General features: G+C 40.7%; 1 protein-coding gene across 3 annotated transcripts in view; it reads right to left on the reverse strand.

The window, feature by feature from the left end:
* The window catches only part of EGFLAM (EGF like, fibronectin type III and laminin G domains), a 182901-nt gene that overhangs the window by 91055 nt on the left and 78637 nt on the right, over positions 1–13209 (reverse strand). For all 3 annotated transcript variants that reach the window (XM_077763471.1, XM_077763472.1, XM_077763470.1), the window contains one exon: positions 13071–13206. In XM_077763471.1, coding sequence (XP_077619597.1) covers positions 13071–13206 — 136 coding nt within the window. The remainder of the gene's footprint in view (positions 1–13070; positions 13207–13209) is intronic.

The raw sequence follows: 13209 nt of genomic DNA on the forward strand, positions 1-13209 counted from the left end.
TAAAAATTGGTCACAAACTCAATATGAATTCTCTGGACAACTTGGTGTTGAACAGCTCAGTGGCCGTATCCTGGGGAGATGTGGTTTTCTAGGCTGATCATTCAGCAGGAGGTACTCTGGACTCATCTCCTCCTGAGGCATAGTTCAAAGGGCTAGTATTGCTTGGCTTGAAATAGTAAGCATAGGACAGTGTCTCTTGGTGAGAGACAGGCTTTGTGTCAAAGGAAGATGGCAAAAATGCCTCCATGTTGTCCATATTGGACTGGGAGACCCAGTGGTTCCTGACGGGGAAGCCAATGGCAGTACGTTACAAGGAAAACCCTAATGGCAGTTAGGAATGGTGGACAATGAAGCCAGATGCCTCAGAAGGACTGAACTCTGCATCAATGGCTATGTTGAAGCAGAAGTTGGATGGCCATCAATCAGGGATATAACAAGTGCCTTTCTCAACAGGACAGGAAGCTGGACTTTGTTTGATAACTCTGACCTAGGGTCACAGTAACAAATACATTTATGCATAGTAATGCAGTATGCTTATACCTATATGTATGCAGGCATGTGCGTACAAAACTGAAGAGAAGCTTCAAGGAAAATATTTATCCTCACTCTGTTCACTTTGCTATTTTCTTTTCTGTTTCTTATTTTCCTTTCCTTTCTTTTCTTCTACTTCTTTTTTTTAACACTGATAAGAATCCACTAAATCAATCTTACCACCCACTGAAGTGTGGTGACCCATAATTTGAAAAACACTGGACAAGAAGTTCTTTTTTTTTTTTCCCTAAAATACTTTGGATGGCTTTCAACTCTAAAATTCCATGAATAAAGAAAGCAGATTTTGTCAATCTGCTTGGAAAGAAACCGATGGCTTATAGTTCAAATGTCCCAAAGGTGGCAAACAAAGCCTGTTAAACTCCAAATATGCTCTAGATATGTCGTGCTCTACAAAGTCTTTGAATGACCCTCAGTAAGACCTACATTGGACAATGTGACCCACTAAACACCACACATATGCACACACACACAACTGAAGCAAACATTTCATAAAATACTTCCTAGTTTTACTATGTGTGATACCCTCTGCTATTCTCTTTTCTGTTCTATTTCATTTTTGAAAAACTTTTGTACAGGATGCCTCAACGGCTCCCACTACCTTCTAGTGAGTAGCTACTCACAGTTTGAGAACCCTTTCTCAATTGGTGAATGGATAAAGAAGTGGTATATATGCATGATGGAATATTACTCGGCGATGAACAAGAATGGAATCTTACCATTTGCAAAAACGTGGATGAACTAGAGTGTATTATGCTAAGCGAAATAAGTCAGTCAGAAAAACACAAATATCATATTATTTCACTGATGTATGGAATTTAAGAAATATGACAGATGAACCTAGGTAAAGGGAGGCAAAGATAAGATAAAATAGAGAGGGAGACAGACCGTAAGAGACTCATAAATAAAGAGAACAAACTGAGGGTTGCTGGAGGGCAGGTGGGGGGGCAGAGATGGGCTAACTGGGTGATGGGCATTAAGGAGGGCACTTGCTGGGATGAGCACTGGGTGTTATATGTAAGCGATGAATCACTAGGTTCATCTCCTGAAACCAGTACTGCTCTGTATGTTAACTAACTTGAATTTAAATAAATAAATTTAAATAATATTAAACATTTAAATTTAAAAAAAGAGAACCACTTCTCTTCTAGAACATTGGAGCTGGGCTGAGGAGTGAAGCTCAAGTGTGCTTCAGACCTTAACTAGGAAACTGGGTTAAGAATGGTTATATCCTGCTTGGGAAACGCTTTTGAGAATGGAATTTGTTGGTGCAGGAAACAGTCCTCCAGGGGATTAGGCAGAACATCCAGAATGGCCTTGACAGTAGAGGCCACTCTACTGGTCTGGGAAGGAGTGGACCAAAAGCCTAATTATAGTAAACGAGAGGCATGTGTGGCCTCCTTCCCTCACTATCAAACCTATCATTCCACAATTTAATGCTCTGGGGAGAACCTTGGATTACTTGGAGGCTCCCTTCCTAAATATTTTCCTTCATATTATTCCTTCTCAGCTTCATCTCAGCAACAGAACTCTCTCAGGACTCTCCCATGCCTTAAATCTGATTCTAATATTACACCAATTAGACTAACTTATTTTCTTTTCATTTCTTATATGATTTTAATGATTTATTGATCTACTTATTTGTGAGAGAGAGAGTGCATGTGCACAAGTGGGAGGGGGGCAGAGGGAGAGAAAGAGAGGAAGAATCCCAAGCAGGCTTCATGCTCAGTTCAGAGCCTGATGCTGGGCTGAATTTAATGACCTGGGGATCATATCTGAGCCAAAATCAAGACTCGGACGCTCAACTTACTGAGCCACCTAGGAACCCCATTAATGTTTTTCTTTAAATAATAGAGAAGATAGTATTATTCATACCATTGAAATTATTTTATTACAATTTACCCATTTCTTTTTTTTTTTCCTTCCAAGTTTTTGTTTAAATTCAAGTTAGTTAACATATAGTGTAGTATTGGTTTCAGGAGTAGAATTTGGTGATTCATCGCTTATATATAACACCCAGTGCTTATCCCAACAAGTGCCCTCTGTCATGCCCATCACACATTTAGCTCATCCCTCTCTGCCCACCTTCCCCCCAGCAACATTCAGTTTGTTCCCTATTGTTAACAGTCTCTTACAGTATGGTTCTCTCTCTGTTTTTATCTTATTTATTTTTCCTTCCCGTCCCCCACGTTTGTCTGTTTTGTTTCAATTATACCACCCTCTAACGTTGTTTTATATTTCTATCTTTCTTATTAGGCTGTAAGTTCATTTACCTTCATTCATGCCTTATTCATTCATCTCTTGGAATGTCTTCATGATATTTCAAAAGATATGAAGGGACAGACTATGTGTCCCTTTCCTGCTTAACACTCTCCATAGCTCCCTATTCCCTTCAGGACAAACATGAGCTCTGTTATTATGCCTATTTTTCTCTGACCCTCTCTTGCTCTTACCCATCTAGGCTTATCTCTTGCTTCACAAAGCTTCAGATTTTCTAGGCAATTCCAGGAACACCTTGCCTCCAAACCATCACTCAAGCAGCTTCTTCTGGCCTTTTTTCATTGTGTGTCTTCACTCCCCTTTGCCTGGTTATCATAGATGTGTCCTTAGCTCCTGTAAGAAGCCTTCCCAGCCTCCTTCAAAACTGAGTCAGATGTCAAGCTGGTATTCCTCTGGACCCCTGGGCACTACTCCTGCCTGCAACACTCACGATTTGGGACTATGCTCTCCTCTGCCTTCCCCACTGGACTGTCCAAGCAGAGGCAGTAGCTATTTGACCCCTAAATCTCTTTTACACACGTTGCACATAGAAGACACTCAATACATACATGGTTGGATTAACATATGCACATAGTAGGTGTCTGATAAAGATTGGCTAAGCTGAATTGAAATATCTTCAAAATTTGACCTTAAGAATAACATGATGGTGTTCTAAATCAGGGGTTGGAAAATTTTAACCTGTTACAAGTTATTGTAAATAAATTTTTATTGGGACACAACTATGATTATTTGTTTAGTTATTGTCCACAACTGCTTTCTTGCTACAATGGCAGAATTGAGTAGTTGAGACAGAGACCGTATAGGTGGGAAAACACAAACTATTTCCTATCTGACCCTGTGAAAAAAATACTTTGCCAATCTCTGATCTGAGACAACAGTCTTTAACTTTGTACCACTCCAACAGTCTGAGGAAGATCTATTAATCCTTTCCAGAATATTTTTAAATGCATCAAATAAAATCCTTAAGATCACAGAAGACACCAGTTATATTGAAAACAATTACCTAAACAATAAAAAATTATGGTTATGATAATATATGTACTTCTTTACTAGCACATTAAATAATGATTCCTAGTGATGGATTAAATAACTACAATTTTTTTAAAGTAGTGATAAGCATTATGGGTATTTTGAGATATGTACAACAGTTGTAAAGGGATAAAAGAACATACCTGTGATTCTATTAGTGACAAAGCCACAGGAATTGCTAATGCCACTGTAGTTTGTTAACTACATTCCTATTTGAAGAAAACATTACATTTCAGTTGATAAAACTAAGAATGTAATTTTTGCCCAACCAAAACCAGGGACCCCTTGAATTCTATCCATGGACCCCTTGGGGATCTATAGGCTTCAGGTTAAGCACCCTACTCTGAGAAAAGAGACAGGATCCCATAGGTTATCCAGGGTTAAGAGAAAACCTCACACTCAGAAGAGCCTCTGATTCTCTGTCAATTTTACAGACTGGTTTTATGCAGGATTTTCTCTACACTAAAATGAATTGCACAGGAAAGTCCTTAACCACTAAGTAGTCACAGTGGAAAAAAAAAAAAGATGTATTATTTGACCTTCAGCTTTGAGCCTTCTTTCTTTATTTATGAATTGGACCAACCCAACCAAATGACAAACAGATGGATACAATGGAGTAATGATAAAGTCAGCTGTCAATTTGTCCCAGGCAGGGCAACTGGACAGCATACTTTCATTTACAGTTTACAAATGTCTCCCAATGCTGTTACACAAGAATTCAATGTATGTGAGCTCCCATCAATCTGACCAGGGATTACATCAGTATAGTTCATGATAGGAGGGATGGAATCTTTAAGGGATCAATTTGTAGAACTGTAAGTCAGACTTCTGCAAAACCATTTAGAACCACCCTTCTACTTGAGCCTAAGTGGAAGAACTTGCTGGCTACCAGAATGTCTGAGATCAGGTAACAGCCTGGAAGGTGGTTCTAAGATTTTTTACTTAGAAACTAAAGATAAGAAAAAGGATTTTTTTTTTTCTGAAGCACCACTTGTTAATATGAAATCTCAGCTGACCTCAAAGCAAGCCCATTCTTGCTTATTTCTGATTCTGTTGGTGGTGGTAAGGAAGGCTTATGCGTAAACAGCACAACTTCCTATATACTTGCTTGAAAAGAAAGGAAGATATTTTTTTACTTTTTTCCCCATTCTTCCCCCAGTTAATTAACTGTATAAGAACAGTTTTTTAAGTATTTTAGGCTCTATACTTTTGGGGCCAAGAAAATCAACACAAGGACTACATCACTGTTAAATATTATAGCCATTTATCTAATTATTGTTATAAATTCTAGAAAAATGCTGTGAAAAAAAGTTGGCAAATCACTTCCATATTATGAAGAGCTCCAAAACACAAGTTGTCATTCAACGTGAAATAAAATAACAACGGGAACTTCCAAGTTAGTCTCATACATTAGGTATTATTTGAAGCTTTGCCATACTGGTATTCCTCTTCCGATGAACAAACAAAAGCAATGAATAACTTGGGGTTGGGGGGAAGAGGAGGCAGACATGTGTGCAGATCCATGGTGGGTTTTGCCTGGCTTCTGCAGTTGGTAAGGTAGATTGCTGGTTACTGTGGTGGCCTCTGAGATTAGCGGTAAAGGGTTCACTGAACCCCTATGGCTTGTGTGCCAATACATTTCAATTTCCAACACACAAAATCTTCTATAAACCCCTTCTCTGAGTACTACACACAAAGCTGTTCATCTTCATAAGCCTCCCGAGGTAGCTGCTGTTGTCATCTCTAGAGTAGAGGGAAGTAAGGCTCAGAGAGGTTGAGGAGCTCATACAAGGTAGGCTAGTTTTGGCATTCTCTAGCTTCAATCCCGTGACTGTCATGTCTAAATGTGCACCAGCACCTATTTGACACATGGTATGTTTACCCCATGCTACGTGCTATATTCCACAAAGGGGACCAAGTCAAGATGTTGCCCTCATGTCCTAGTGAGGAAGACAGACCTTGAACAATCAACTACAAGTGTGTTGAGTGTTGCAAGTGAATGTTACAGGCATATCTAACCGAGTCTGGGGAGGGGGCAGGCATTCAAGGAAGACTTCCTGGACAAGGTGGTATTTAAGCAGGGGTCCTGAAGGAAGAACCAGAGATAGCGAGGTAAAGAGGTAGAAGAACTATCCTGGCAGAGAATAGCAAACATAAAGACTTCTAGCCAGGAAAGAACATGGCTGTGTATGAGAGCAGAAGAGATCTCTCCCCAAAGCCATCACAGCAATTGTTCCCATTGGCTGAGCACATTTGGGAGCCAGGAGCTGTTCTTTAAATTTCATGTGCACTGATTCATTTAATCTCAAACAACAATTCCATGAGGTAAATCGATTGTTATCCTTATTCCTCTGTCTGAGATAAAGAGAAGTTAAATAAGATGATACAGCTTAAAAGTGGTGGAGGGAAGGGTTGGATGCGGGAGCTAGCCCCAAAGCCTATTTATTAAACTACTAGTCTGTACTGCCTCATCTTTGTCATGAGGACAGCAAATCAGAGTCACTGGGCTTTATAGGGCAGACAGTCCAGCCTTATTTATACACAAGGAAGCTAAGAATTGGAATTGAGCAACTCATGCCCAGGATTAGAGAGGGCAGCTCTGGGCTGTCTTCTGATTCTACATTTGAAGAAACTCTAACTCAAAAGATAAAGCCAAGAATCAGGCTAGAAGTCTCAATTCTTTTTTTTTTTTTTTTTTTTTTTAAGTTTTTATTTTAGGGGCACCTGGGTGGCTCAGTCAGTTAAGCAACCGGCTTTTGCTCAGGTCATGATCTCACTCTTCAAGAGGTCAACCCTGGCATTGGGATCTGTGCTGACAGCTCAGAGCCTGGAGCCTGCTTTGGATTCTGTGTCTCCCTCTCTCTCTGCCCCTCCCTTTCTCACTCTCTGTATCTCCCTCTCAAAAATAAATAAACATTAAAAAAATACAAAAAAAATTTTTATTTTAATTCCAGTATAGTTTCCATACAGTGTGAAATCAGCGTCAGGTGTACTATCTAGTGATTCAACACTTCCACACAACACCAGAGACTCATCACAACAAGTGCACTCCTTAATCCCCATCACCAATTTCACCCATCCCCCCACCCATCTCCTCTCTGGTAACCATCAAATTGTTCTCTAAAGTCTCAATCCTGAATGAGGAACTTTAACCTTCAGAGGCTGTGACCTTGACCATGGGTCAAATCACATCATCCCTTAAAAGTATTCAAGGAAAATCCATAATCCATTGAGCTCCTATTCTGAATCCCAGATTTCATCTTTATTTTAGTAACAGCCTTTACAAGGTAACTTCCTGTAAGCAAACTAATTAAATTCATTTGTTACTTACAGATTAAGGAAGAGTTTTTGATGGGATAGAAAGACAGATGACTTTGACAAAAATATCAATTTGTACAATAATTTAAAAAACCCACCCAAGTGTGTATGACCTTAAGATTCTCACACGAAACCAATAGGTAGGCATTGCAATCGGCTTAGAAGCAGCCCTGTGTGAAAATGAATTTTGCAAGACTTATTATGAAAGGCATCTGCAAGAGACCAGGGAATTATTAAGCAGAAAGGTGTGAAAGGGAAAAGAGAGGAAGCCCTGCTTTTTCTCATTTATTAGGACAACAGTCTTGGGCTGAGATTGAGATCAACAGTTCTTGACCAGTGTCAATATATACACAGAAATATTTTGAACTTTCACATGTACCCCAAATATACCAGTGGTGGACTTTTTAATTAAAAATAGCCACTATCATTCATATGTGGAATTTAAGAAACAAAACAAATGAGCAAAGGGGGTGGTGGGGGGAGGAGAAAGAGAGAGATTGAGAGAGAGAGAGAGGCAAACCAAGAAACAGACTCTTAGCTATAGAGAAAAAACTGAGGGTTATCAGAGGAGAGGTGGGGTGGGTGGGTGAAATAGATGATGGGGATTAAGGGGTGCACTTGTGGTGATGAGCACTGGGTGCTGTGTGGAAGTGTTGAATCGCTATATTGTAAACCTAAACTGATAGAGCCCTGCAAGGTAACTATACTGGAATTAAAATGAAAACTTAAAAAGAAAACAGTCACTGAGAGCTTTAATCTAGCCTTTCCAGCAACTGTTAATGCAAAGGTCAAGCAATTTTAACCCATCAGGTTACACTTATAGAAAAACTATACTTCAATGAAAACATTTTTCACCTTTAACCAATCTGATAGATAGCATATGTGGGGCATGGCACCCCAAATGGAACATCAGAGGTAAGGAATACTTTTTCAGGCGTTTGGTTTTCATTGCCACCATAGGATATATTTTTTGTTTATGAGAAAGGCACTTACCCTGGGGAATGTCTTAGGCAGGAGGAAAGTTTCTCAGATATTTATAGCTAAAATATTTCAAAACATAGGTAGCTATATTTATGCTTGGTTCTTATTTTAATAAACAGTAAGGACTGCTGCCTCCAAAGAAATTTTCAGTATCACTTTAGAAAATAAAATTCTCCTTTACCTCAAATACATGGCTTTTCTGTTTTAAAAAAGCGGGTAAACATTTTTAAAACACTGTAAAATATGTTACAGCCTATAGGCTTAGAACCTGCCTCTTCAAATTTTTTCTACACTGGGGGCACCTGGGTGGCTCAGTTGGTTCAGCGTCCGACTTCAACTCAGGTCATGATCTCACGGTTCATGGGTTCGAGCCCCATGTCGGGCCCTGTGCTGCCAGCTCAGAGCCTGGAGCCTGTTTCAGATTCTGTGTCTCCCTCTCTCTCTGACCCTCCCCTGTTCACGCTGTCTCTCTCTCTCTCTCAGAAATAAATAAAAAAACATTAAAAAAAATTTTTTTTCTACACTGATTAAAATTTTTAAAAATCTACTGTTAGTGAGGAAGCAAATAAATAGCCCCCGGGCCAACTCTGGGGGAGATCAGAGGATTACTCTCAACTAAAAGCTTCACCAGCCTGAGCCGGAGACTGACTCACTAAGAGGACCCCGTCAGGGTGGTCACCCTAAGGATGTCCTTCATTTTGGGGAGGGAGAAGCTAAATGAGGAACAAAATTTTGCTTGGCCCAGGGCCCCTGACTCAAGACAGCATCATAAATATATGTCTACCTGAAATATCACCAAAACTAGCAAGTAAGCAATCAGTACCCCCATACTCTGGTCTAGGATGATTCCTCAGGTTAGTCTTTTATCAGTAAGTTAAATATGTCTTAAATAGGTTTTTAGACTATTTCTTTTTTAAAATTTTCAATGTTTATTTTTCTTTGAGAGAAAGAGACGCAGAAAGACCAGNTGCTTAACTGAATGAGCCACCTGGGCTCCCCTAGACTATTATTTCTTAACAATCCCTTTAATATCATTATCCTCATTGACTAAGAAGGCCAACTGATGTAGAAGTGCCTACCAAGGCGGAGAGACAGAGAAGAAGCTCTTCCAGAGCCAGGACAGAGAAGAGAATTTCATATTACGGTGGTTGAAATCTGAGGATAACCTCCGGCGGTAAATTGATTTCTACAACTTCCTAGTCATGGCTCTCTNACTAAAGACTTGTCACAGGTGTTTCTGTCCACAGGAGGTATCTGGGCAGAAAGAATTTAATATTAAAATTAAGCAGACCTTTCTGGGGAAAATAGAGTCATAACTAAAGACTCCCAGAAGCTTTTCACGCTAATTGCAGTTTCTGACTTAGCGCTCAGGAAAGCTCTCTCTAAACATATGAGCACTCACCTGTAATGGGAAAGACTCTGAGATGTTTACAAATGGATGTGGGGATTTCCTCTGCAGCCAAACATTAAATACCATGACAAGCTGTGAAAGCCTTCTTTCTAGAACAACAGCAAACGGCAGCCTAAGATGGGGCTTTGTGTATCCTTACCAACAGGGCTCTAGGCGGGCTGAGTCTAGGCTTCCACTTCTGAAGGTGGATCACAGAAATGAAAGGGATATAGGGCTTCCTAAGAGCACTGGGCTGGAAGTCAGGAGGCTTCCAATTTTGATTCTGTCCCCAACCAGTAATTTTTACCTTGGCAAAGCAACTTAAGCAAGTGAGTCGCAATTTCTTTCTTTGTAAAAAAGAAGTAGTAGTGTGGAGGGAAGGAAACAAACAGATATTAAATATCTACAAAACACTTTATGAAGACAGTAACCAACAATTTTCCAATGAGAATTACATCAGCTTGATATTACAGATGAGGAAGTGGAGGTTCTGTGATGAAATCATTTGACCAAAGCTACATATTCTGGAAGAAAAAATAGAGGCAGAATTCCTAGTACAGGGGCTGGGAATAGGAATCAGTTTTCCCCATCCTATTATGTTCCATTTGAAACCCCAAGATGTCCAAGAGTTTTAAATTCAAAGTTAGCTTTCCAGAAAATGTTGTAAAGTTATACTGGTCAAGATAAACAGATTTTTAAAAGTGTTGTTAGAATGGTATGTAATTTTTAAATATGTGTACATAAAAATTGGGGGCCTGAGCCCTCAAATGTTAGAGATTGTTTTGAATGTTAAAATGCGAAGTATAATTATTATATGTAAACATATAACACTCACATATATCTTATACTTTTGTGGGTTTTAATATCTACAAAGTTCCTTCTCATATGTGAATTCAACTGATCCTCCCGACCACCCACTGTAAGACTGGAAAGTTTTCACCCGTCTATCGCAGGTAAGGACTGGCAGTCAATGTCTGTGGGGTCCAAGTCGCCTCCTTTTGCCCCACTTCTGATTTCAGCAGCAGCCAGCGGGGTGGAAAGTTTCATGTGAGCTCAGATTTGCCTTGTAGACCAGCATCCAACCTCAATCACATGCTGTGCTCATATCATACCTTCTAAGATCCTTGTCCTTAATCTACGTGCTGGCAGAGCCTGGAAATATGGGAAGTTATGTCCGTGAAGGAAACCTTTAATCAACAGAGGAGAACAGAAGCCAGTGGGTAAATGGCTCCTGTCCTTTGAGAGGGATTCTGCACACTTCAAAGGGTGCTCAGTGGAATCAAGCCTCCATAGACACCCCTATTGTCATAGACGTGACTTCAGCGACATAGTTCTACATCCTCCTTCCTGTCTCACTCTCCCCACCTTCTCATTCCTGGCTGCGAATAAAACAATCCACTTGCACTCTAGCCTTTGCATCAGGCTATCCTGTGGGGGAGCCCAAACTACAAGAGACACTGAGGTTTCAGGACTAGAAGTGATTGGTGCAGGGCCTCCCGGCTGGCAGGTGGTGGGGGCAGGGCTCTCTTCCAGTTCTTCTGGTTCGAACCCAAATGAATCACTTTCATCTTCCACTTTCAGTTATGCTCACAAGTTAAGAAACTGCAATGTCTACCTTTTGTCAACATGCCAGGCCTAGAGCAAGTTTTAAAAATACATGTTTTAGCTCACAATTAAAAATAAATGCTAGCCATCGTCTTTGCCGGGCATTATACGGTCTGCTGGGCTACCAGGAAAAATTTTGCATTTCTCTAAATTTCAGAGTATTACATTTTGTTTTGGCTGTGCTAGACAAGTGAATCAGAAGTGCTAATTTTCAGCCCAAGTTTTACAGATGAGCAAGTTGAAGTTTTAGAACTTTCTGTGTTTCACGTTTAACTACTGTTGGAACAAGCATTAGAATCTTTTCCATTCCAGGCACACCCCAGCTTTGCCTACCAAATTTGTTCAACAGCAGGTTTGCAGATTGTCCTCAATGATGAGCATCAGTCTGGAACTTTGCAGTAGGTTTCTCTTCCTTCCCCTAATTTTCCCAGCATCTCTTCTTCCCTTTTTCATTAACAGCACCACAATTTTCCTTTGAGGAACCAACCCTTCAGAACTCTCTCAATCCATGTACTTCAGGTGCAAATAACACACCAGTTCCAGAGCTCAGAATATGACAAATGCTTGACCAATTAGGGTAGCCTCCTCCCTGGCCACAGTGATTGGCTCAGAGAATGGAGAGGAACCCAAGCCTGGCCAACTAAGATGAACATTGAGACTCTAGTGGATCCACTGAGAAATGACCACTCTTTTCCTGTGGGGGAGCTACGCTAGTAGATGGAAAGTCTTCAGTGCCTGGTGGCCATCTTGCCGCCACATCAGAAAATGAAGCCAATAAAGGAGAAAGCATAGCACAAAGATGGATGGGGACAAACGACTGCTATGGCACAGATCATATCTTCCCTGAATCTAGATTTACCACCAGACTTTAGAGTCACGGGAGCCAATAGAGGACTGCCTCATCTTCTTCCAGGCTTCTGCCACGTGCAAGTCAACAAGTCTTGCCTGAAACGAGCTCTGCACTCAGGCATTAAAGGTACTCAGTGCAGAGTACTTCTCTGAAGAAACAGTATCTATTTTTCACCACTGAGGAATAGGTGAGGAAGTCAAGCCACAGAGCAGAGCTAATCAAATCTTGGCAGAATCATCTGTCCCAGCTTCAGAAAGCCTCAGAAATGAGGTGCTGAACTAGTCTCTTTATGAATCATGAAGCAGCAGGCTCTAGACAAACCCTACCACCTTTAATGTAGAGAATACTAACTGCACAGACATTTGCATCAGCCAGGTGCTCAGTTCACACTCCAGCTGCTACTGGAGTCAGAGAAAGGACCTTAGATTAGGAATTCTTTTTCCTTNTTTGTTTTATTTACTTATTTTTGCTCAAAATCACACGGCAGCATTGAGAATCCATGTTTTTATCTCTGTAAGCTTCTGGAAAAATTTCTCCTCACTCTTGTACCCTCTCATAAAGCTGAATAAGAAGAACTGGAGAGGCAGATGAGAGAGAGAGAGAAAAGCTGAAACCAGACCAAGAAACCAGCCTCATGGCAATCAGGATGTGAAGGAAACAATGACTTTTGAATGTTTTTATTTTCCCTCCCTCAAGAAAAATCACCATCAGATATTTACTTCAGATGCAATACTGCAAAGCCAGGGAGGCAGGTTTCAAGCCTGAGAATACAGGCAGGCTTGTTGGCAATGACACCTTGCGAGTTTCCAGAGCTTAGGATAGTCCTGACTGTGGAGGGGAAATGAGACGGAGGGAAGGTGAATGCAGATGGGTTTACCAGATGACCCAGATCCAAAGAGGCGTGGGGACAGGTGCTGGCCCAAAGGCTAAGTAATAATGCAGCTCTCCAAGACTTTGTCATCTCTTAAATACATATGCAGCAGAGACAGCCTTCCATGCAGTATCTTATCATGCTTGGACTACCCGAGGTCAATACATATGGCTTTTGAATGTGACACACAAACTTACCTGATGAATTCCACAGAATAGTACTGAATTGGGGAGCTTCCTTCACTTTTTCCCGGTTTCCAAGACAGGGCCACCTCGGAGTCAGAGACCACAGTGACGTGTGGCTGCTGGGGTGCTGATGGCGGCAGGCAGGAATCTA

This window comes from Crocuta crocuta, unplaced genomic scaffold (assembly GCF_008692635.1).
Source record: "Crocuta crocuta isolate KB4526 unplaced genomic scaffold, BGI_CrCroc_1.0 scaffold4, whole genome shotgun sequence".
In the NCBI taxonomy this organism is placed as follows: Eukaryota; Metazoa; Chordata; class Mammalia; order Carnivora; family Hyaenidae; genus Crocuta; species Crocuta crocuta.